Below are 26,725 nucleotides of genomic sequence, written 5' to 3' on the forward strand. Positions count from 1 at the left end.
TACCTGTGCCCATTAATATCGTGAAAGTGCTGACAGGGCACCTCCATCTCGAGACATACTCTCTCCCCCTTACGTACATCAGTTCACTGCGGCTCTTTTAGCATTGGGGACCTTATTTGGATATTATTTCTGCAATCCAACAAAAAAGTTTATAGAGAGCATTACATCCTTGTCTTTTGGGATTTTGTCTTTATTATTCATGCGCAAGATGAGAGCATTGCTGGCTAGGCAGCATTTATTGCCCATTCCTGAGTGCCCAGAGGGCAGTTAGGAATCAACCACATTGCTGTGGGTCTGGAGTCACAAGTAGGCCAAGATAGATAAGGATGCCTGTTTCCTTCCCTAAAGGGCATCTGTGAACCGGATGGGTTTTTCCAGTGTTTGACAATGGATTCCTGGTTATCACTCAACTTGATTCTAGACTTTTTTTTATTGAAATGCTGTGGCAAGATTTGAACCTGGGTTCCCCAGAACATTCACTGGGTCTCTGGATTAACAGCCCAGTGATAATACCACTAGGCAGTCTCTCTCCTGATGATTGGGAACCAGAAATGGTCTCAAAGCTAAAGTAATGACCCTTCCCATAGCAACAGTTTCCTGATAGTCATGATTTCATTTCGAGTCAAAGAGTTGTGCAGCACAGAAACAGACCCTTTGGTCCAATTCATCCATGCCCACCAGTTATCCTTACTTCATCTCGCCCCAATTTCCAGCATTTGGCCCATTTCCCTCTAATCCCTCCTATTATAATGTACCCATCCTGATGCCTTTTAAATGTTGTAATTGTATCCACCTCCACCACTTCCTCTGGCAGATCATTCCGTACACATACCACCCTGACTGTGAAAATGTTGTCCCTTTGATCCCTTTTAAATCTTTGCCCACTTACCTTCAACTTATGCCCTCCATTTCTGGGTTCCCCTAATCCGGGAAAAAGACCTTGTCTATTTACCCTATCCATGCCCTTCATGATGTTCGAAACCTCTTTCAGGTCACCTCTCAGCCTCCAATGCTCGAGGGAAAACAGCCCCAGGCTGTACAGCCCCTCTCTATAGCTCAAACCCACCAACACCAGTGGAACCCATTCACCTTTAACGCTTTCCTGTAGCAGGGAGACCTGAATTGAACGTAGTATTCCAAAAGTGGCCTAACCAATGCCCTGTACAGCTGCAAGATGACCTCCCAATCCTATACTCAATGCACTGACCAGTAAAGACAAGCGTACCAAACATTTTCTTCACTACCCTGCCTATCAGTGACTCCAATTTCAAGGAACAATGAAGCTGCATGCCAGGGTCTCTGTTCAGAATACTCCCCAGGACCCTATTATGTATATAAGTTCTGACCTGATTTGCCTCACCAAAATGCAACACATCACGTTTCTCCAAATTAAACTCCGTCTGCCACTCCTTGGCCCGTCTGATCAAGGACCTGAGGTTGCACACTTGCTCACCGAGCTGGTATGTTTGATTGCAGATGTTTCATCACCCTGCTAGGTAACACCATCAGTGCGCCTCTGGTGAAGCATTGGTGTTCTGTCCCGCTTGTTATTTATAAGCCTCGGTTTGCTGGGGTGGTTGGCAGCCTCCGGTTCTGTTTTTCAGTGGTTTGTATATTGGGTTTAGTTCATTGTCTTTATTGATGGAGTTTTGGTTGGAATGCCTGACCTCCAGGGATTCCCTGACATGTCTCTGTCTGGCTTGTGCTACTATGGATGTGTTGCCCCAGTCAAATTCGTGGCCAGCATTGTCTGTGTGTATTGAGACCAGTGAGAATTGGTCGTGTCTCTTGGTGGCTGGTTGGTGTTTGTGTATCCTTATCGTCAGTTTTTGTCCAGTTTGGCCTGTGTAATGTTTCTCACGGTCCTTGCATGGTATTTTGTATATTACATTCGTTTTATTGGTTGTGGGCATGGATCCATTACATTTGTCAGTAGCTATTGCAGGGTGGTTGTTGGTTTGTGGGCTACCCTGATACCTAGGGGCCTGAGTAGTCTTGTGATCATCTCTGGTATGCCCCTGATGTACGGTAGGGTGAATATTGTGTCTGGCCATGTTGTGTCTTCTTGCTGTGGTCTGTCATGGAGTTAACAGCAAATTGTGCTTTTGGGATATCCATTCCATTTAAAAACTCCATATAAGTGCTCCTGTTCTGCTCTGTGCTGGAAGTGTGGAGTGAGGAATTATCCTGATGAAATTCATTCATGAATGCAACTTTCGTTCATTTATGCAAGCGGAACTTTAACCTAAGGATTGCGAAGGAAGTAGCAAAACCAATCTAGGTAGAATTGTCCTCTTCAGGGAAGAACATGGCGCACAATTCAGACACTGTAGTGATATCCCGACTGGAAAAGACAGAGCAAACTCCACAGTTTAGAAAATTCCCCACGTATGCATAAACATTGTAATGTCACAATCATATTTACCTTGCTTTCAAAAATAAGCCTCGTGCCCATCAATATTTGTGCACAGTGTTACCATGAAGCAAACCTCTCACTTTGCATTAAAATTCCATTAATAGCACAAAACAAATATTAACTGCATGTGCAACCTCCCATTGTTATAAACTTGATTCCAAAACTCTGGGCCGATGCTCAAATTTGCAGTACAAATCTGAAAAGTATTCAATCACAAGGGCCACGCTGCTCTGTTTCTTGAATTACACTTCAACCTGTGTCAGTAGTTAATTTTTGACTGATCTTGAATGGAAATCTAGGCTTGTCGTTTATAAAGCTAATACATGGCTACCTTATACCAGCTCTGTAGTTAAAAGCAAATTAAACAGCAGGAATCCTCCCAGTTTTAAATGGAAAATGGAGTAATTTATAAAAAACCCACAGAAGGTTGTTGCTTTCCCAGTTGATGTGTGTCAATAGCAAATAAGCCGCTTAGCCTGAGACTGAGTTGAAGTCTGTCCAAGTTCACATGTCATACTGTGACATGCACTTAGAGGGTTGGTAGGAAGCTAGGTTGTGCCAGCAAAGCCAATAATAACTTAATAATAAAGTAGGTACTTAACATTTTTAAGCATAATGCCAAGTCTCTCTGTTATCAAGTGATTTAGTGTAAACCAACCGCTCTATTGAGTTACCTGCATTGTTCAAAACTAATGGCTGTGAAGCAAATTCTTGCCTGTCCTGTTCCTGGTACAGACTTAGAATGAATACTAGAACATTGTGCACTTTCAGCTCACGATATTCCATCCAAGAAGCACAAAGTGCGATTTTTAATCTCAATGCTACTAAATTTTTTTTAAAAAAACTAACCTCGAATATAAAACAATCCACACTTAAATTATATTTACTCGTGATAAGGAGAAAAACCGTTTTTATATATGATTTTACACTAATTTGCATTAGACTTAGGCAAAAGCTGCCACTTTGTAGCAATGGGTGGGTTATACATAATCACTTTAAATCGATTCCCACAGCCCAAAACTCCAAATTTTCCATGCATTGCAATACTCTGCCCTCTACCCTATTTTGTAGGTAACACTAAGCAGCACAGTCAAGTGCGTGAATGGAAGCTAGAAATTACCAAGCAAATAGACTAGATTGAGAAGGTAGCTGGAGCTTAATGTAGAGAACTAGGACATCATCCAGCTTAGATCCAAGAAAGCCAAGATCTGAACATTATCTGAAAGGAGACAGGCTATGACCTGCCAGGGAGCAATTGGATAAAAGTACACAAATTGCTAAAAGCTGGAATGTAAAGTAATGAAAAAGCAATATTGTCCTTTATTTGTTATATTGTCCCTCATTGAAACCTTCAAATATTTAAAAGGATAGAATGAAGTGAAATGTTTCCCCTGGTTCATGGATTCCCTACAGTGTGGGATCAGGTTATTTGGCCCATTGAGTCGATACTGACTCTGAAGAATATCTCACCCGGACCCCTCCCCCCCCCAACTATTTCCCACAGTTAACCCACTTCGCCTGCACATTGGTGGGGAAGTTTAACATAGCCAACCCACATAGCCTGCATATCTTTGGACTGTGGGAGGAAACTGGAGCACCCAGAAGAAACCCACAGGGAGAACTGCATGGAGAACTTCCCAAGGCTGCAGTTCAACCCAGATGCCTGGCACTGTGAGGTAGTATTGCTAAATGCTGAGCCACTATGCAGCCCCTTGGCTGGAGACTGTAGAACCAGGGGACATATTTAAAAACAAGGTGGCCATAGATAATTGAGTATGAATATCACACCAATCAATAGACATATGGTAAGCAGACTTGCAGGTTTGTAATGTGGGGGAAAAGAAGAGGAGATTGATCAGGATTTCCCTTTGTAATTAAAAATTGCTCCAAGGCAATCTATTTCAGTTCTTACCTCACAGGATTAGTTCCTGTAATTGCTGATCATAGCTGATAATTTCAAATGGGAAGAACTAATAAAAACCATAGGTGTGTTTAAAATTGTTTCAGAGATAGTAGGAACTGCAGATGCTGGAAAATCTGAGATAACAAGGTGCAGAGCTGGATGAACACAGCAGGCCAAGCAGCATCAGAGGAGCAGGAAGGCTGATGCCTCGGGCCTAGACCCTTTCTAGGTTTCCTCCAGAAGTGACTTTATGTTGATACAATACATCCAGGAGAAACGCGAATGGTTCAATGGTTAGCACTGCTGCCTCACAGCAGCAGGGACCTGGGTTCGATTCCACCCTTGGGTGACTGTCTGTGTGGAGTTTGTACATTCTCACCGTGTCTGCGTGGGTTTCCTCTGGGTGCTGTGATTTCCTCCCACGGTCCAAAACTGTGCAGGCTACGTGAATCGGCCATGCTAAATTGCCCATAGAAGTCAGGGATGTGGACATTAGGTGGGTTATAGAGGTGGGATGTTTCAAGGGTCGGTGTGGACTTGCTGGGCGAAGGGCCTGTTTCCACACTGTAAGGATTCTATGTTCCATGTACAAATAGGGGATAATGTGCCATCACCAGTCAGTCAATTAGAGCAGTAGCAAGAAACAACGATTCTGCAACTGCAGGGACTGAGAGAGGTAGGTAGTTGCAGAGAAAGAGGCACTGTGGTTTAAAGTAGCTTCTTGCCAAAGTGATCAATCCCATTGGTCAAGAGGCAGAATTTCAAAATTTCAAGAACGCTGTAAAAAGTTCTTCAGCCTGCTCTACAAGCCACACAATGTTGGGGTAAAACACAGAAACAAATACTCAACATCATAAAGTGTGTAGCTGGATGAACACAGCAGGCCAAGCAGCATCTCAAGAGCACAAAAGCTGATGTTTCGGGCCTATCTAGGCTTTTGTGCTCCTGAGATGCTGCTTGGCCTGCCGTGTACATCCAGGTTCACACTTTATTATCTTGGATTCTTCAGCATCTGCAGTTCCCATTATCTCTGAAACAAATACTCAACTCCTGCCAAAAGTGACCCTGGTGATGGGATGGTTAGAATTCCTGGCCTACCAGAAATCTGATACCACAGTAACCCCCGAAGAAAATCTTCTCCTTGGTATCTGTCTCCATTTCCTTGAGCTACAATGACCCCCTGGAGTGAAAAAAAAGCTGTTCAACTATTAGTATAGCATTTTTTAAAATGCTTTAATACAGTTAAATTTTCAGCTTAGTCACAGTGCTTTTATTTTATTATTGTTGCTCTTCATGCAAAGTGACTGAAGTTTCCCTTCTCAGTGATAATTGAGTCAGTTGAGAGTCAAGTTACTCCCGAATCCAGAGACAAAAGGTTTGAGCCCCACTTTGTCGACATTGTTTGCTGCAGGTGCCATTTTATAGCTGAAATTCCATCTGCCACTTGGTTAGTATCAGTCAAAGTGACCACAAAGTTGACAGCATGTTGCAAAAATGCAGAATCACTTCACTAACACGTCTTGGATTTAGAAAATTCCTGGTCTGATCGATGCATTGCTCCCGGCACACAAAAATGTGCTCGATTCTAACCATCCACAGAAGTCACACAGTCACCAGTCACATGTATTACATTAATATCAAGTCACTTCCACGTGGTCATATCAAACCATGCTCAAGGCAACCAGTAATGATAATGGCAGAATAAGAACTGAAAGGACTGTAGCTGCTGTAAATCAGAAACAGAAACATAAATTGCTGGAAATGCTCAACATGTCTTGCAACATCTGTGTAGAGAAATCAGAGCTAATATTTCAGGACCCGTGACCCTTTCTCAGATATTAACCGCTGACATTGTCAGTGATGCCCACAACTTGAAAATGAGTGTGAAAATACATGGGAAAAATAATGGACAAAGTAGACATTAGTCATCTGATGTCACAGCATCAGGGACGTGGGTTTGATTCCAGCCTCAGGCGGCTGTCAGTGTGGAGTTTGCACGTTCTCCCCGTACTTGCGTGGGTTTCCTCCAGGTGCTCCGGAGAAAAATAGGGTGTCCTGCCCATTTTAACTAAGTTAACAAAACAGAAATTGCTGGAAAAGCTCCAGCAGGTCTGGCAGCATCCGTGGAGAAAAATCACAGTTAAAGTTTTGGGTGCAATGACCCTTCCTCAGGACTGTTACCTCTTTCCAATAAAACCACTAGAGACAGAAAAGGTGTTCAGAAGAATAGTCATACTGGACTCGAAACATCAACTCTGGTTCTCTCTCTACAGATGCTGCCGGACCTACTGAGTTTCTCCAGTATTTTGTATATTTGTCTCAGATTTCCAACATCCACAGTATTTTGCTTTAATGTGATCACTGTCCTTTGTCTTTATTTGCCTACATAACAATTACTGCACTTCAAAAATAACAACTGGTTTTGAAATGCTTTGAGAGTTCCTGATGATGTGGTAGGTATTATTTAAACACAGCTTCTTTCAGGTGAAGGCAGTTTTGCCATTAAAGGTCAAGTTGTCCTGCTTCAATTGAGGAGGAATACTCAAGTGTGTTGCTTAGTCGAATTCAAAAGAGTTTGTGTTGTGAGTTTCCGCTTCACTTATTGGGACACTGGTCTTGTAGACTAGGAGCTCTCAGTTCAGTGGGTGATCAGTCCTGAACTAACTATTTCATAGAATCTCTACAGTGAGGAAACAGTCCATTCAGCCCAACAAGTCCACACCAACCCTTATAGCATCCCACCCAGGCCCACCCCCCTAATCTACACATCCCTAAACACTACCAGCAATTTAGCATGGGCAATCCATCTAGCCTGTGCATCTTTGGACTGTGGGAGGAAACCGGAGCACCCGGAAGAAACCCACGCAAATACGGGGAGAATGTGAAAACTCCACACAGACAGCTGCCTGAGACTGGAATCAAACCCACGTCCCTGACGCTGTGAGGCAGCAGTGCTAACCACTGAGCTATCGTGCCACTTATCTCATCTTCTGCTAGATTTGCAAGCCTACAACAATATTAGCTTCCATAATCTCCAAGTGGGGAAGTCAATAACTGGAAACCTCCCATTCCAATCAGTTTGACAAGCAGGAACAGTTCTTGCATGGAGAGAATCAGAATTGGCTTCTATCAATATTCTGTCAATATCCACGTACAAAGAAAAATTCCTTCTAAAAATGCAACAGTACAAGCTTTGACATAATTGTAAACAAGTGCTTGTGATAAAAATTGCATTTTATGGGTAATGTTTGTCTTAACCACAGTTATTATGGGTGGAAACCTATAGGAGTCTGAGTGACACAATTCTTGGTGAAATGACAGGCAAAACCAGGGGAAAAGGCTGGCGAGCTCAATCCCAATGTTGTGATCATTTTGCTCCAACTTTCATGCTTTTCACAAGCACGTGGCGAGATTCTCCTGTTGACAGCTATGACGTGCCAATTGACGGTGACTAACACTTGCTAAACATCTTGTTATTGCCACAACTTATTAATATTAAGCCTCCCATCTTAACAAAAGGCTCAATGTCTGGAAAATCTGGCAAGGTAACCTGGCAGACTCAGTGCACTGCATGCTCTGAACAACATCCATGCTGCCTACAACCAAACAGCAGCCCATGAGCATCAGTCATATGTGTCCCTCATCCATAACTAGTAGCATCTGCCAATCCCTCATGATCACAGTGGCACTTCCACTGTTAACTGGGAGTACACTCAGGAAGCACAGACTTGAAATGGAGGGTGCCTCAGCAAAAACAATCAGCAGAGATAGAGACACCCTGCGCACAGGGATGGGAAACCAGCTTGCAGATAGAACCAGTGATAATGGGAACTGCCGATGCTGGAGAATCCAAGATAACAAAGTGTGGAGCTGGATGAACACAGCAGGCCAAGCACCATCTCAGGAGCACAAAATGCTCCTTTTGTGCTCCTGAGATGCTGTTTGGCCTGCTGTGTTCATCCAGCTCCACACTTTGTTATCTGCAGATAGAACCACACTGCATCACTGTGGCTGTCTGCTTACCCCCTCAATGCCTAGCCGGATGCTGGATGCTCGAGACAGGGGTAGAGGAGGGGTGGGGGAGGTGGTTTTAGGGTGGGGTGTTGCAGCCATTGCTGCCGAACTGAACCTGTGGAGGTACAATTGTGCAAGTGGGAGCAGGATTTGTAAGGACGAGGTTGGGAAAATGTGGCTGGGAAGGGTGTAGTTTGGGAGAGGCTGCTGTCTGCGGTCAGGAGCACAGTGGTTTTGGAGGGTGGGGATGGTGCTACTCTCCGATACTTCAGGCTAAGGATGGAAGCCACTTGCAGAGCAGCGCTCACTGTCACCTCCCATTGAACTGGAAATTGAGAGAGCGCAACTTGGTCAAGGGGAAGGTGGAATGCTTTCTAAACTGCATGCTGGAAGATGCAAAACCCTAATGGTTGTTCCAGTCAGAGCCCTGGGTGCCTCTTTTGGTGCTTCAGATTAGATATGGAGGAACTGTTCCCATTTATGGGAGAACTGAGAACCAGAGAGCCCCAAGGTAATCAACAAGAGGGATAATGATAATGGAGGAAACACTTTTTTAAAAATGGATCGTGTGTTTCAGGTCGGAAGTGCACTGCTTGAGGGTGTGATGGCCACAGTTTTGATTGCAGCTTCCAAGACACACAGCTGATGAGAAGAAGTATTTAAAGGGCTGCAGTGAAAGGCAGGAGAATAGCACTCAGTATATTGCACTTGCAAACAGATAGTACAAACATGGTGGCCTGAACAGTGTCCCCTTGTGGTGTAATCAGTCTGCATTTCTACCATTACTGCAAGCTCAATGAGTGAGTGTAAACTGCCTGTTGAATAGGTTATTTACATATCAGGTTCTTGCACAGGGCTTTCCCTTATAACAGGTTGATTTCCCTGAATGCAGCTTTGCTTTCACTCCTACATGCTATGACTGAATTAACCGCACCGGAAATGTACATAATTTCTATCACCATTACAAAGGAAGAGTTGTGTTCCAAATAGACTCCCACCAGACAACTGTGATGTCAGATGCTTTGGAAGAGGATGTTGTCCCACAATGTCTGGGACATTGCAGAGAATGTACCCTTGCTTTAATTAGTCCTACATATGTATGAATGGAAGGGTCTGTTTCCATGCTGTATGAGTCTGTGACTCAGTGAATCAATATCAGGTGAGCACTTTTTAAACTTTGTGAGAGATGCTTTTAAATCTCACAATATCAGTATAACTAATTCCCTAGAATATAATCTTCCCCAGCTCGACAATCATTTAATATTTCCATACTCCTTTGGATTTTCGTAAATACTCCACATTACTTCACTCAGCTATTCCTGGCTGTGACTTCATTTGCCAAGCTTCTAAAGTCTAAATTCAGTCCATAAAATTCTCCCCTTTTTCCCTCTCTTTTCTCTGATGAAATGATCTCTAAAATCCACTTCTTGTCCAAGCTTTTGATTCTGTCTATATGGGACTCTATTTCTAACTTAGTCTGATGATGAGACAAATTTATTCGGGAGAAGGTGCTGATTACCCACAACTTGTTGCCATTGTTGACTTAACTACGCTACGTGACAAACAACTGGAACAGGAAACTAATGAATGATTTTTTAAAACCATTCAGGTTCCATTAAAAAAAAGCCTTTTGCAAATTGAGCATCTAATTGATGAAGGCATTTTTAGAAATCAGAATATCCAAAGCTGTTTAGATGTAGGTGAAATTCATTCAAATTTGCAATCACTGTTGCAATGCATGACACGTTGTGCACTGCAAGATCCCACAAATAGAAATGCGACTGCGACTATTTTCTTTTTAAAAAAAGACATGTTGAATGAACGGGGAAAATTGTCCACAATACCAAGGATAAGCTCTATATGCATGTTATTTTCAAAAGAATGCCATGGAATTGTTTATGTCCTCCTGAGAGCGAAGGTGAGGTCTTGGTATTGTAATCTCATCTGAAAGATAGCAGTACGGCACTCCCTTGATCCTGCATCGGGCTGTCAGTCGAGATTCTGTGCTCAGGCCTCTGGTGTGGGCCATGTTCCCATAATCATCTGACTGAAAGCAAGCATTGCTGCCAAGTGAGCATGACTGACATTGTACGCATCTTTAGGACAGGTTCACAAAACCTGTTCTGCAGAATAGAAATACAGCTGGAAATCAGAGACTACTAATTCTCTTGGGAAATAAGGCAGGGCAAGTGACTGTCCTGTCAATGAGCGAGCACTTTGGTGTCAGTGATCATAAATCCATTAGTTTTAAACTAGTTATGGAAAAGGGATAGCCCTGATCTAAAAAATTAAGTTCAGAATTGGACTAATTTTGACAGTATTAGGCAAGAACTTTCAAAAGTTGATTGGGAGAGGATATTTGCAGGTAAAGGGGTGGTTCAAAATTGGGATGCCTTTAAAAATGAGATAACGAGAGGCCAGAGGCAGCGTTAGTATGAAGGGCAAGGCAGGTAGGTGGAGGGAATGCCGGATGACTAGGGAAATTTAGGCTCAGATCAAGAAAAGGAATGAGGTACACATCGGGTACAGACAGCCAGGATTCAGTGAATCCCTAGAGGAGTATAAGGGCAGTAGGAGTATACTGATGAGGGAAATCAGGAGGGCTCATAGGGGCCAGGAGATAGATTTGATAAGGAGAATCCAGAACATTCCACAAATACATTAAGGTCAAAAGAGTAACTAGTGAGAGAACAGGGCCCCTTGAAAAACAAGGCCATATATATTTGGAACCGCAGGATATGGGTGAGATACTAAACAAATATTTTGTGTCAGTGTTTACCGTAGAGATGGACGTGGAAGTGAGAGAACTAGGAGAAATAAATAGTGACATCTTGAAATGAGGTGGTGCTGAACATCTTAAAATGCATCAACGTGGATAAATCCCTGGAACCTGATCAGCCATATCCCAGAACTTTGTGGGAAGCTAGGGAAATGATTGCTAGACCCCTTGCTGAGATATCCATACCATCAATAACAGTGGGTTAGGTGTTAGAACTGAAGATTCGCTAATGTGCTGTCATTATTTAAGAAAAGCTGTATGTAAAACCCAAGGAATTATAGACCATTGAGCTTGTTGGGAGGGGTGGATAAGTTATTGGAGGGGATTCTGCGGGTCAGGATTTACATGTATTTGGAAAAGCAAGAACTGATTTAGGATAGTCAACATGGCTTTGTACAAGGGAAGTCATGTCCCACTTGATCGAGTTTTTTGAAGAAGTGATAAAGAGGATTGATGAAGGCAAGAGTGGTGGATGCTGTCTATCTGGACTTCAGCAAGGTGTTCAACAATGATTCCACACGATTGACTGGCTAATAAGGTTTGGTTACATGGAATCCAGGGAGAGCTAGCCAAATGGATACAAAATAGGCTTGAAGGAAGGAGGCAAAGGCTGGTTGTCGAGGGTTGTTTTTCAGATTAGAGGCCTGTGACCAGCGGTGTGCCACAAGAATTGGCACTGGGTCGACTGCTTTTTATCCCCTATATAATTGATTTGGATGTGAATATCGGAGCAATGGTTTGGAAGTTTGCAGAAGACACCAAAACTGATGGAGAAGGTTATTTCAGAGCACAGCAGGACCTTGATCAAAAAGTTTTTGAGAAGATTTGTAGCTCATGTTGTGGATGAGGTTGCAGACTTGCTTTCCCGCCTCTAATGTGTGCAGTAGTGTTGCCTCAACATTGAACACTGCATGAATACTAAAGCACATTTGAACTACATTGATAAATGTAACTTAATTAAAATGGAATTCTTAGTTGAAACAAATGCAATTTGAACTTTAAAATTTACATGGTTTTACAGTGTTCCAAACAAACAACTCCAAATGAAGAAAAGATGTTCAGAATAGTTTCTGACAGAAAGTGAAATAACTGCACAGAGGTTGGAATCCTGTCACTAAGTCACTGTTTATTAACATGTGCACAGTGCACGCGCTCTGAATAGCTAGCTCCAAGCCAGTCCCTGGAATGAGGAGACTCTCTGAATCTCCTGTTTAGATTTGTCAGCTAGGGCTCCCTGATTGGCCCAGGTTGACAACCCCAATCAAGGATCTCATAGTCAATGAGATCTGACTGGCCCATGTTCCAATCATTACTGAAAGTGAATGCATTGAGTTCTTTAAAATGGCAACAGAGGTTCCCTGAGCAAACATAAACATCATGATTTGAAACAATATGAGTTTATACCTCCTTAGTGAGATTATGGTCACTACTAATACTGAACCAGCGTACCAATGGTTGGTCCTCATAGCAAAGGAAGGTTGCAATAATCAATGCTTATATTATCTTATCACTTGATGAATAAATGAAATAGCAGATGAGTTGAATCAAATACTTTGCATTGTGTTCATGAAAGGGGACATTAACTGAATTCCAAAAATGCTAAATAATCAAGGGGGAGGGAGGATGAAATGAACAAAATTACTCTCACTGGAGAGAAAATGAACAAAGGAAACTAATAGGACTCAGTGCTGATAAGTCACCTGGACTAGAGGTGTTGCATCCCAGAATTCTAAAATAAGTAGCTATAGAGATAGTAGGCACACTGATAGCAATCTTCCAAGTGTCCTTAGTTTCTGGAATAATCCCAGAGTTCTGGAAACCTGCCAATGCAGCTCTCTTATTGAAAAAAGGGAGTAAGACAAACAGATGTAACTGTTGATTAGTTAGCTGAACATCTGCAACGGGGAATTGCTAAAGTTTATTATAAAGGATGTAATAGCTGTGTATTTAGAAATATATGTTGAAATAGAATTATAGAATTTCTATAGTGTAGCAGGCCGTTCAGCCCATCAAGTCCACACTGACCCTCCACACAGCATTCCACCCAGGCCTAAACTTCCCTCCACACTATCCCTGTAACCCCACATTTCCTATGGCTAATCCACTTAGACTATACATCACTAGACATTATTGGCAATTCAGTTTGGCCAATCCACCCAGCCTGATCATCTTTGGACTGTGGGAGGAAACCAGAGCACCCATTGGAAGCCCACGCAGACACGGGGAGAATGTGCAAACTCTACACAGACAAATGCCCAGCGGTGAAATCAAACCCAGGTCCCTGATGCTACAAGGTAGCAGCACTAACAACTAAGCCCTGTGCTATCCTTTTTTGGTCATGCCTGAAAAAATTTAGTTTTTTGAGGAATTAACAATCAAGCTGAAACCAGCAGATGTAATGGTTGATTTTCCAAAAGGTATTTGATAGACTGTCACACAAAAGGTGACTTGAAAAGACCCCATGGTGTGGAAGTTAGCATATCAACATGGATAGAGGATGGCTAGCTAATAGCAGAGAGCTGGGATAAGGATGCGGTTTGGGGCATTTTCAGGAAGGTTATTTGTAACTAGTGGAGTGCTACAGGGATTGGTGCTGAGGCCACAATTATTTACAATATGTATTAATAGCTTGAATGAGGGAAGTGAATAGTTTATCACCAAATTTGCAGATGATATTCAAATAGGCGACAGGGCAAGTAGAGAGAATGACACAATGAGTCCACAGTTGGATGCAGACCGGTTGAGTGAGTTCACAAAAGTTTGGCAGGTGGCATATAATGTGGGAAAATGTGAGGCTATGCACTTGAGCAAGAAGAATGGAAGAGCTAAATGTTATTGAATGGAGAAAGACTACAGAAAGCCACAGCACAGCATTTTGGGTATGCTTGTGGATGTATCACGGAAAACTAGTGTACAAGTTCAGCAGGTATCAGAGGAGACAAATGGAGGTTTTGCCTTTTTTTCCAGAGGGAATGGAATATAAAAGTAGGGAAGCCTTGCTAAAACTATAAAAGGCACTAATTCGACCACAAATTATCTAAGCAAATATGTACTAACATCGGAAGTAGTCCAGAACATTTTCACTCAGCTGATCATGGGCCTGGAAGGATTTTCTGATGAGGAAGGTTGAAGTAAGTTGGGCTTGTACTCATTGGAGTGTAGAAGAATGAGAGGCAACTTTATTGAAACATATAAGATTCTTAGAGGGCTTGACAGAGTAGATGTTAAGAAGTTGCAAAGTCTCAGAGAAAGGGGTGATCTGTTAAGAGAGATGAGGAGGAATTTCTTCTCTCAGAGTGTAGTAAATCTGTGGAATTATTAACCACAGTGGGCTGGGTCATCACATACATTGAAGGTTGAGACACAGATTTTGAATCAACAAGGGAAGTGAAAATTTTGGAGAAAAGACAGGAAAATGGAGTTGAGCATTATCAGATCAGCCATGGTCTCATTGAACAGCAAAGCAGGCTTGTTGGATTGAAAGACCTACTTCTATACCTCTGTCTTATTTTGTAAATCCACCTACTTCTTTATACTTTCTGTCAGTACTTTGCTGATATCGAGCAATAGTTAGGTTTGATGTGTCATGTTTCCTTCTGGATAATGGTAGTTTCTCCTCTTTATGAAGTATGTTTCTATTCCACAGTGTTCCAACATTCCAGAACCTTTCAGAGGAAATACTCAGCAAACTAGCTGACGTCCTTGAAGAGGTAAGTGATAACATTTACAACATCTGTCTTGTGCTGTTTCATTTATATCTTCTACAATATGCTTTCTGCTTCCTAACTAAAATTGTAGAACTGCCAATCAAGAAGCTAGGTAATGAAGTAATGATTCTGAAAGTGTTAAAGTTGGAGACCCCATTAAGCTCAACCCATCCTGATGATATCCTACTGACCTGCATGGGAACAATGCAGAGTAGCTTGGATCTGTTGGACTAAAGATATGTATCCTAGGTTTCCTCATCGTCTAAGTAACAATGCCTAGCCTACTAATGTAATTTGTACTTGACTGCTATCATGCAATATACTAATCTTGATTAGACACCCCTTCTTACTAAGACTGACTTGCTGGTAGCAAATTACACCAACCAGAACCTGTAATGGTTGGCATCTGAAAACTCACAACTTGGTGATCGGGCATGCAGATTAGAATTTGAATTAGGTACACTGTACAATAATGGTGGTATTATCATTTAATACCACAAAGTAACAACTATGAAAACGGCAGTGAACATCCAAGTGGAATTGCAGTAGTTCCAGGGATAGTACTGAGCATGCAGCCTTTAAAACTGTACGGCTCTAAGGAACACTCATACCAACAATGGGCATCCGCAGCAACTGAACAGTGAAGCAGTTTGCAGACAAACTACTGGAAAGATCATCCACACTTAGTGATCAGGCATTTGCTTCAGACCTGGTAGGAAGCACAAGTGTGAGCTAGTCACGACTGGCAGTTCCATATTCTATTGGGAAGTGAAATCTATTGGAAAAGTCCCATTAGAGGTTCAGCTAGGAAGTGAATAGGCATCAGGGCTCCATCAGTAAAGTTAAATTTATCCCCACTGAAAGCAACAATTGCTGGAGGTCACAGGGGGTCAGACAGCATCCATGGAGAGAGAGCAAGCTCATGTTTCGAGTCTATTTGCTTTGTGGTCGAATTTGTGGTCGAATTAGTGCCTTTTATAGTTGTAGCAAGGCTTCCCTACTTTTATACTCCATTCCCTCTGGAAAAAAAGGCAAAACCTCCATTTGTCTCCTCTGATACCTGCTGAACTTGTACACTAGTTTCGAGTCTAGATGACTCTACATCTAGACTCAAAATGTTAGCTTGCTCTCTCTCTCCATGGACTTATTCTGACACGCTGTGATCTCCAGCGTTTGTTGTTTTCAGTACGGATTCCAGCAACTGCAGCAATTTGCTGTTAAACAAATCCCTATTGGACAAAGGAAAATCGTTAAATTAATGGGCACAAAATGGGCTAAGAAAGTTAGAAGTTGAAAAAAAAGAGAGTATTACAGTTCACAACTAGTTCTGAATTACCAGGGCTGAAACCTCAGCTTAATTTAATGCTATGGCCCTACCTAGGCCCGAAACATCAGCTTTTGTGCTCTTAAGATGCTGTTTGACCTGCCGTGTTCATCCAGCTCCACTGGTCACTGCCGCAAGGAGATACCATGAGGCACCATTTCAGCGGGGGAGTGTAGGGCCATAGCATTAAATTAAGCTGAGGTTTCAGCCCCGGCAATTCAGAACTAAAGTGATTTGAGGGACATTTTAATGTCTTAAACACAGTCTAACAGAAGAAAACGAGATAATTGACACGGTAATAATAGTAAAATTTCTGTTATGTGAAGTGCAGTTTCGGTTGGAAAATATTTCTTAAAGCCTCTGGCACCAGGAAAGTTATGGGAAAGAAGAGATATTTTTAATAGGCTGTGAAAAGCAGGAAAATAGGCCCGAAATGTCAGCTTTTGTGCTCCTCTGATGCTGCTTGGCCTTCTGTGTTCATCCAGCTCCACACTTCGTTATCTCAGATTCTTCAGCATCTGCAATTCCCATTATCTCTGATCTCAAGCCTGTGTTCAATTTGGATCTGTCTCTGAAGTTAAGTCAACATTATTTCTGCTCTCACTTCTTCCTCAGATCATTATCTATTCTTTTCTTCTCAAAGCTTCATAATTCTGCAGCGCCTCAATGCTGCTTTACTCTGTTTGCCAAGCAAACTTTTAAATCTGAGGCATAGCAATGCTGGTTTACTTTTCTTGTTCGAAAGCTTTAAATTCTATAATCTAACAAAGGTACTACATACTGAGGTTTCCCTGTGCTTTTACTGTCATCTGTGTGCAAAATGGAGTTTCCCTGCATTTTCACAGGCAAAATGAACAATTTCCTGTTTTTCACAGCCCATTAAAAATATCTCTTCTTTCCCATAACTTCCCTGGTGCCAGAAGCTTTAAGAAATATTTTCCAACCTAAACTGCACTTCACATAACAGAAATTTTACTATTATTACTGTTTCAATTGTCTCAATTTCTTCTGTTAGACTATGTTTCAGACTTTAAAGTATCCCTCAAATCACTTTAGTTCTGAATTACCAGGGCTGAAACCTCAGCTTAATTTAATGCTATGGCCCTTTATAGGCCCAAAACATCAGCATTTGATCTCCTAAGATGCTGCTTGGCGTGCCGTGTTCATCCAGCTCCACACTTTGTTATCTTGAACACAGGCTTGGGCATCTTAGAGAAAACAGTTCTTAAAATATAGAATTGCATCCAAGCTAGAAATTAAGTTACAAGCTGAACATATAAGTACACTACTGAGTTTAATAGGATGTACTACTGAAGAAGCCTTGACTATTTGAAACATGAAAGGAGTCGTTGATATTTTTGATGGCGTTTTAGAAGCTTTTACTAATTACCTTAAGCTCTAAACAAATGGAATTTTTCAAAGATTTAACAGAAGAATTCAGCATCCAGAGCAAACTACAAATTATTTCTTTAATGATCTCTTCGAGTCTGCATGAAAGTGTAACAATGGAGCTTTGAAATCATAATTCATAAGAGACATAATTGTTGTTGGAATTAACAATGTAAGATTAATTACAGTCCAAAGAAGATTTGATTTTAGAGTAAGTTTATTCAGGTTGTACTAGAAGCAGAAAATAAGAAAAGTCACACAGAAATCCTGAGAACGGAACAACATATTATAGGAGGGCAACAGAATCCAATCAAGTATAAAGATCCTAAAGATGTATGTGACAAACTAGCACAAGGTGCAGGTCAAATACCAGGAATTAAGAATCTCTGGCAGTGCTGTAGACAAGAAAACATCACGCACAAGCAGCGCTTGGTTATTAACAAAGAATACAATATCTGTAAAATGATATGTCACATCCAGAAAATGTATCAAAGTAGGTTACACTCCAGAGCAGCAGAGGTCAACTGGCTATTCATACTAAAGTTTTATTGTGATAGAGTCATTGGCATTTGAAAAAAGTGCCCAATGCATTGCTTAGGCACATCGGTGATCAAACTAACTTGAGTTTGAGAGAACCTATTTATGTCAGCGGATGCCTCATTAACTTTAAGCTTGACACAGGGGCGAGTATAACTATCATTTCAGGTCATTTAACATTGGTGAAAAGAAAGGGTTACAGTCTACTGAGATAAAATTACACAGTCCAGGTGGAAAAGCTCTTAAGATGAAAGGAATGCTACAAGGACCCTTATAACACAAAGAGGTAAGATCGTAGGGAACGTATATACTTTCACAATCAAGAAGGCTGACTCTTAATCAAGCATTCATATCCTGACCTCAATATTCCTGAAGCAGCAGAGGAAGCTCAACAAGTTGCAATGAATGGTGAACAGATCAAGACAGACCCAAGTTATGGCAAGATCATCCAAAGACAAGCCAGTCAAGGAACAATTGGCCCAGGAGCAAACAATTATGAAACAACTGGCCAAGTGACAATAGTTAAAAGATTTAATTAGGCCTCCTGGACTCATGGCTGAATGCAAAAGGAAGTCAGAATTCCAGAAGTTACCTGCATTGGCATAAGAAAAGATTTTAATACTATCACCACAATGGAAATCTGAGACCACAGAGGATTGGCAGAAATGTTTTCTCTTTCTATCATCACTGATGAAAATTCAGATGACAAAACCCAGCAAAGTTTGCAAGAAAATGTAGATGAGGAGAGAAAGAGAATGCCTGGTACAACCATTTGGGGTTCACTGATCAATTTCCAACTGAAATGGTTCAGACACTAACCCAGCCAGGTGAACAAAGTATAATAGCATAAACCATAAGATGTAGGAGCAGGAGTAGCCCATTCAACCCAATGTGTCCACTCTACCATTCAATTGGGTTGACTGTTTACCCTTGAGGGCAGGTCTAGGACCTGAGGCTATTATACCAGAGAGAAGGATTGCCAGTAGTAGGCTAGGGGCAAGGAGGAATTATTTTTCTCTCTGGTGGTCATGAATTTGTGGAACTCTTTACAGCAGATGCTCCTAGAGGCTGGAATATTAAGTATATTCAAGGCTGAGATCAACAGATTTCTAACATTAAGGGAATCAATGGTTACATTGATAAAGTAGGCTGATCTGTTAATCCTCAGATCCATTTTCCTACTTTAGCCTTAGGTGCTAGACCTGCCCTCAAGAGTAAACAATCTCTCCCCACCAACCAATGAAGCCTCCAAGGAATCTTACATTTCAATAAGTCTCCCCCATTCTTCTGAAATCCAATGTGTACAAGCCCAACCCACTCAACATTTCCTCATATGAAAATTCCACTATATGTGCGAACAATTTAGTGAGCCTTCTCTGGACTGCCTCCAATGGCAGTATGCCTTTGTCAAGTTACAGGGAGGGAAACTGTTTACAGTATTCCAGCTGTGGTCTGACTACTGTTTTGGATAATGTGAGCAAGACCTTCCTATTTTTATTCAACATTCACAATGAATAAAGACCAGGTCTCAATTTTTGCCCACCCTCTGTCCTGTGAATCCTGTGTGATTCATGTAATAGGTCCCCCAAATTTGTGCTGTAGTTTTTTGCCGTCTTCCGACATTAATAAGTAATATTCAGCTATTCTATTCTTGCTGCCAAAGTGCATAACCTCACATTGTTCTACATTTGATCTCATTGTACAAGTTTTTGCCCAGCCACCTAACCTGTTTTTGTCCCTTGGCAAAGTGTGTCATTCTCAGTGCTTGCATTCCTATTTTTGTGTCATCTGTAACTTGGTAGTAGCACAGTTACTTCCATCATCCAAGTCATTGATATATGTTGTAAATAATTTGACCCTCCCCAGCACTAGCAGCACTTTGCTAGTTAAAGGTTCCCAACCTTAAAAATGCCCCCTTTTATTCTCAACTCTCTATCTTCAAATAATTGGAAAATGCCTCATCCTTGTTAATATGCTTCCATGGCTTTTATCTTATTATGGAGCTTAATATGCAGAACCATGCTGAATGGAAGTTCAAGTATATTATATCTACTGAGGAAAAGTTCTGAGGTACCATTCTGAGGAAAGGTCACTGGACTTGAAACGTTAATTCTGATTCCTCTCCACAGATGTGCCAGAACTGCTGAACTTTTCCAGCACTTTCTGTTTCTGTTTATGTGTATTATATCTATGGTTGCCTGTTTATTTATACTGCTTATTATGCTTAAAGTTGACAAGGAACCCAGCAGGTGATGGGATGCATCAAAGGTTTTTGAAGGAAGTGAGTGTGGAAATTGGAGGGGCCCTGGCCATAACCTTTCAGACTTCCCGAGACATGGAGAAGGTGCCTGAAGGCTGGAAAATTGCCAATATAATGGCTTTATTCAAGGAAGTTGTAAGGATAAACCCAGCAATGATAGAGCAGTCAGTTTAGTTATAATGGTGCAGAAGCTTTGAGAAGCAATTCTACTGTAGAGAAGTAATAGTTACACAGAAAGGGTGGAAAAGCATTAGAGGGGATTCCTAAAGAGGAAATTGTATTTAGTCAACTTGCTGGATTTTTTGAAGGGACAACAGAGAGACTCAATGATGATAATGCTGTTGATGTGATATAAATGGACTTTCAGAAGGTGTTCAACAGAGTACAATGCAGCAGGCTTGTGAGAAAAGTAATAAGCCATGGTATGAAAGGGACAGTAACAACATGGTTACAAAATAGACTAATTGATATGAAGCAGCAAGTAACATTCAATGGAGTAGGCGATGGCCTAGTGGTACTATCAGGAAACTGTTAACGCAGAAACCCAGCTAATGTTCAGGAGGTCAGGGTTCAAATCCAATCATAGCAGATAGTGGAATTTGAATTCAATAAAAACAAGTCTGGAATTAAGAATCTACTGATGACCATGAAATCATTGCCAATTGTGGGAAAAACCCATCTGGTTCACTAATGCTCTTCAAGGAAGGCAATCTGCCACCCTCACCTGGTCTGGCCTATATGTGACTCCAGACCGACAGCAATGCGGCTGACTCTTATTTGTCCTCTGAAATGGCCTAGCAAGCCATTCAATTGCACTAATCACTACAAAGTCTCAAAGAAGTGAAACCGGACAGATCACCTGGCATCAACCTAGTCACCGAAAAAGTCAACAGTCGAAACAGCCCTGCTGACCCTGCAAAGCCCTCCTTGCTAACATCTGAGGGCTTGTTCCAAAATTGGGAGAGCTGTCTCACAGGCTAGTTAAGCAAAAGTTTGACATATTCGTAATCACAGAATCATTCCTGACTGACAATGTCCCAGACACTATCCCTGGGTATGTCCAGTCCCACCGTCAGGACAGACCCAGCAGAGGTGGTCACACAGTGGTATACAGTCAGAAAGGAGTCGCTTTGGCAGGCCTCAACGTTGACTCCAGACCCCTTGAAGTCTCATGGCTTCAGGTTGAATAATGGCAAAGAAACCTCCTGCTGATTACCGTATACCGAGCTCCTTCAGCTGATGAATTAGTACTCCTCAATGTTGAGGAACGCTTGGAGGAAGCACTGGGGATGGCAAGGGCACAAAATGTACTTTGGGTGGGGGATCTCAATGTCCCATCGCCAAGAGTGGCTCAGCAGCTGTACTAATGGCCAAGCTGGTGGCTCGTAAAGGACACAGCTTCTAGACTGGGTCTGCAGCAGGTGGTGAAGGAACCAACAAGAGGTAAATCATCCTGACCAATCTGCCAGCTGCAGTTGCATCTGCCCATGACAGTATTGGTAAGAGTGACCATTGCGCAGTCCTTGTGGAGACAAAGCCCCACCTTCACATTGAGAACAACCTCCATTGTGTTGTATGGCACTATCACCATGCTAAAGGGACAGACTTTGCACAGATCTAGCAACTCAAGACTGGGCATCCGTGAGGTGCTAAGGGCCATCCACAGCAGCAGAACTCTACTCCAGCACAATCTGGAACCTCATAGCTCGGCATATCCCCCACTCAACCATTACCATCAAGCCAGGGGATCAACCCTGGTTCAATGGAGAGTGCAGGAGGGCAGATCAGGAGCAGCACCAGGCATACCTGAAGATGAGGCTTTAAGCCACCAAGCAGGACTACTTACACGCCAAACAGCAGAAATGGCAAGTGATAGGTACAGCTAAGCGATCCCACAACCAAAGGATCAGATCTAAGCTCTGCAGTCCTGCCAATCCAGCTGTGAATGGTGGTGGACAATTAAACAATTAACTGGAGGAGGAGGCTCCCCAAATATCCCCATTCTCAATGATGGAAGAGCCCAGCACATCAGTGCAAAAGATAATGCTAAAGCATTCGCACTAATATTCAGCCAGAAATGCTGAGTGGATGATCGATTTCCATCTCCTTCAGTGATCCCCAGCATTTCAGATACCAGTCTTCAGCCAATTCAATTCACTCCATGTGACGTCAAGAAACGGTTGGAGACCCTGGAAACTGCAAAGGCTACTTGCCCTGGCAAAATTCCGGCAATAGTACTGAAGACTTGGATTCTAGAACTTCCCGCTCCCCTAGCCAAGCTGTTCCAGTACAGTTACAACACTGGCATCTACCCAACAATGTGGAAATTTACCCAAATATGCACTGTACACAAAAAGCAGGACAAATCCAACCCGGCCTATTACCGCCCCATCAGTCACCTCTCAATCATCAGTAAAGCAATGGAAGGTGCCATCAACAGTGCTATTAAGCAGCACCTGCTCAGCAATAACTTCCTCAGTGACGCCCAGATTAGGTTCTCAGCTCCTGACCTCATTCCAGCCTTGGCTCAAACATGGACAACAGAGCTGAATTCCAGAGGTGAGGTGAGAGTGATGGCCCTTGATATCAAGATTGCATTCGACCAACTGTGGCATCAAGGAGCCCTAGCAAAACTGGAATCAATGGGTATCGGGGGCAAACTCTCCAGTGGTTGGAGTCATACCTGACACATAGGACAATGGTTGTGCTTGTTGGAGGTCAGTCATCTCAACTCCAGGACATCTCTGCAGGAGTTCCTCAGGGTAGTGTCCTAGGGCCAACCATCTTCAGCTGCTTCATCATTTTCCTTCCCTCATCATAAAAGGTCGGAAGTGGGGATGTTCACCGATGATTGCACAATGTCCAGCACCATTTGCCACTCCTCAGATACTGAGGCACTCTGTGTTCAAATGCAACAAGATCTGGACAATGTCCAGGCTTGGGCTGACAAGTGGAGGGTGACATTTGTAGCACACAAATGCCAGCTTGTGACCATCGCCAGTAAGAGACAATATAACCACTGCCCCTTGACATTCAATGGTGTTACCATCACTGAATCCCTCACTATCAACATCCTGGGGGTTACCATTGATCAGAAACTCAACGGGACTTACCACATTAACACAGTGGCCACAAGAGCAGGTCAGAAGCTGGGAATACTGAGGCGAGTAACTCACCTCCTGACCACTAATACAAGGCACAAGTCAGGAGTGTGATGGAATGCTCCCCACTTGCCTGGATGAATGCAGCCCCAACAACACACAAGAAGCTTGACACCATCCAGGACAAAGCAGCCGCTTGATTGGCACTACATCCACAAGCATCCACTCCCCCCGCCACCAATGCTCAGTAATAGCAGTATGTGCTATTTACAAGATGCACTGCAGAAATTCACCAAAGATCCTCAGACAGTACCTTCCAAAACCACGACCACCCCCATCTAGAAGGACAAGGGCAGTAGACATATGGGAACACCACCATCTTCAAATTCCCTTCCAAACCACTCACCATCCTGACTTGGAAATATATTGTCATTCCTTCACTGTCATTGGGACAAAATCCCATAATTCCCTCCTTAATAGCATAGTGGGTCAACCCACAGCAGGACGACTCTAGCGGTTCAAGGAGGCAGCACACCACCACCTTCTGAAGGGCAACTAGGCATGGGCAGGGAATGCTGGCCAGCCAGTGATTCACGCATCCCACAAAATGAATGGGAAAAAAGTACATGTGAGGCGGGAGGAAGGTCTAGTTGAATTCCCCAGGGGCCAGTATTGGGACTGGTGCTTTCGTGATATATCTTAATGATCTGGATCTTGATGTGCAGGTGAAAATTTCAAAGGGTGCAGATGACACAAAAGTTGGAAAAACAGCAGAGTGTGAGTAGTACAGTGTGGAATTCTGAAAGAACATTGACAAATTGATGGAGTGGGTGGACAGGTGACAAATGAATTGTAATGCACAGAAGTATGAGCTGATACATTTTAGTTGCAAGCACATTGAAAGACAACATAAAACTCTATAAGGGGTGGAGGAGAAAAGCGACCTGGGTGTATATGTGCACAGATGATTGAAGGTGGTTGGACATGTGGAGAGAGCACTTAATCAAGAATATGGTGTCCTCAGCATTCTTCGTAAGAGAATAAAGTAAAAGAACAAGGACATGATATTGAACGTTTATGAGACAATTGTGAAACCTCAACTGGAGCATCATGTCCAGTAACAGGTATCACATGATAGGAAAGAAGTGATTGCATTGGAGAGAGTGCAGAAGTGATTTGCAAGAATAGTTCCAGGAATGAGAAACTTTGTTATGAGGATGGATTGAAGAGGTTCTCCTCTCATTGGAGAGGAGAAAACTGAGAGGAGATTAGAACAAAGAACAAAGAAACCTACAGCACAGGAACAGGCCCTTCGGCCCTCCAAGCCTGCGCCGATCAAGATCCTCTGTCTAACCTGTCATCTATTTTATATTGGTCTGTGTCCATTTGCTCTCTGCCCATCCATGTACCTGTCCAAATATATCTTAAAAGACGCTAACGTGTCTGCGTCTACCACCTCCGCTGGCAACGTGTTCCTGGCACCCACCACCCTCTGTGTAAAGAACTTTCCACGCATACCTCCCTTAAACTTTCCTCCTCTCACTTTGAACTCATGATCCCTAGTAATTGAGTCCCCCACTCTGGGAAAAAGCTTCTTACTTTCCACCCTGTCTATACCCCTCATGATTTTGTAGACCTCAATCAGGTCCCCCCTCAATCTCCGTCTTTCTAATGAAAATAATCCTAATCTATTCAACCTTTCTTCATAGCTAGCACCTTCCATACCAGGCAACAACCTGGTGAACCTCCTCTGCACCCTCTCCAAAGCATCCACGTCCTTTTGGTAATGTGGCGACCAGAATTGCACACAGTACTCCAAATGTGGCTGAACCAAAGTCCTATCCAATTGCAACATGACCTGCCAACTCTTGTACTCAATACCCTGCCCAATGAAGGAAAGCATGCCATATGCCTTCTTGACCACCCTATTGACCTGCATTGTCACCTTCAGGGAACAATGGACCTGAACACCCAGATCTCTCTGCTCATCAATTTTCCCTAGGACTTTTCCCATTTACTGTATAGTTTGCCCTTGAATTTGATCTTCCAAAATGCATCACCTCGCATTTGCCCGGATTGAACTCCATCTGCCATTTATCTGCCCAACTCTCCAGTCTATCTATATTCTGCTGTAATCCCTTCACCATCGGCTACTCCACCAATCTTTGTGTCATCAGCAAACTTGCTGATCAGACCACCTACACCTTCCTCCAGATCATTTACATATTTTTTTACTGTTTACGTAGATTTAACAGAGGTTTTCACACTCATAAGCGGGCTGGATAGAGTGCATAAGGATAATATTCCTGCTCATACAAAGGAAAAGAAAAAGGGGTATAGTTTTAAAATGAGGTGACAATGAAACTGAGGTGATATTGAAAAAACCATTTTCATACAATGAGCAGTTAGGGTATGGAATGCACTGCTTGGGAATGTAGTCAAGGCAAGTTCAAATGAAATGTCCAAGATGGGCATTAGATGATCATTTGGGTAGAGATGGTATGCAAGGAAATGTGAAATTCAGGAGATTGACACAAGGTAATGACACTCGTTTGAAGAGCTGTTGTAGACATGATGGGCCAAATGGACTCCTTCTGTGCTGTACCAGTTTTGTGATTCTGATCTCCTTAAAAGACTGGAATGAATTTGTCAGGCGTGAAGCCATGCTGACTGTGTTTGATTTTATTATGTGTTTCTGAATGCTATGCTTTACAATCTTTATGATCTACTCTTCTTTTCCCAATAAATGAAATTAAAATAACTGGCCCATATCACCTGTTTTGTTTGTCTTTTTATTTTATATGGGTGTTACATTGGAACTTCTCCAAACCTCTGGAACTTTTCCCGAATATAAGGATTTTTGGGAAGATTCCTATTAGTGAAGTGACTGTTTCCATGACTACATCCTTTAAAATCTAAGGATGCTTCCCGTTAAGTTCGGGGGACATAGTCACCTTTAGCCCCACTAGTTTCCTGATTGTCTGTTTTTTGCTATCAATAGCCATTGTGATTCTTCTCTCACTCGCTTAAACCTCTTGATTATTTCGCATTTTTAGAATGCTGCAATATTGTTCTCCACAAGACTGATTCAGAGTATTTATCCAATTTTTCTGCCATTTCCTGGCTCCACATTATTATTTCCCAGCTTTGCTTTCTAAGCATTCTGTGTTCTTTGTTGCCTCTTCCCTCCTTTTTATACATTTAAAGAAGCTGTTATAGTGTGTTTATGTTACTTGCTAGTTTACACTCAAAGTTTATTTTCTCACTCTGTTATTTTTTGATCATCTTTTGTTGG

At 42.4% G+C, this 26,725-nt stretch overlaps 1 protein-coding gene across 3 annotated transcripts in view; it reads left to right on the top strand.

Moving 5' to 3' along the window:
• Nucleotides 1-26,725, top strand: part of prkg1b (protein kinase cGMP-dependent 1b) — a 716,840-nt gene that overhangs the window by 475,733 nt on the left and 214,382 nt on the right. For all 3 annotated transcript variants that reach the window (XM_059653149.1, XM_059653147.1, XM_059653148.1), the window contains exon 5: nt 14,759-14,822. In XM_059653149.1, coding sequence (XP_059509132.1) covers nt 14,759-14,822 — 64 coding nt within the window. The remainder of the gene's footprint in view (nt 1-14,758; nt 14,823-26,725) is intronic.

The sequence above is a fragment of the Stegostoma tigrinum genome, chromosome 20 (genome assembly GCF_030684315.1).
Source record: "Stegostoma tigrinum isolate sSteTig4 chromosome 20, sSteTig4.hap1, whole genome shotgun sequence".
NCBI lineage: Eukaryota > Metazoa > Chordata > Chondrichthyes > Orectolobiformes > Stegostomatidae > Stegostoma > Stegostoma tigrinum.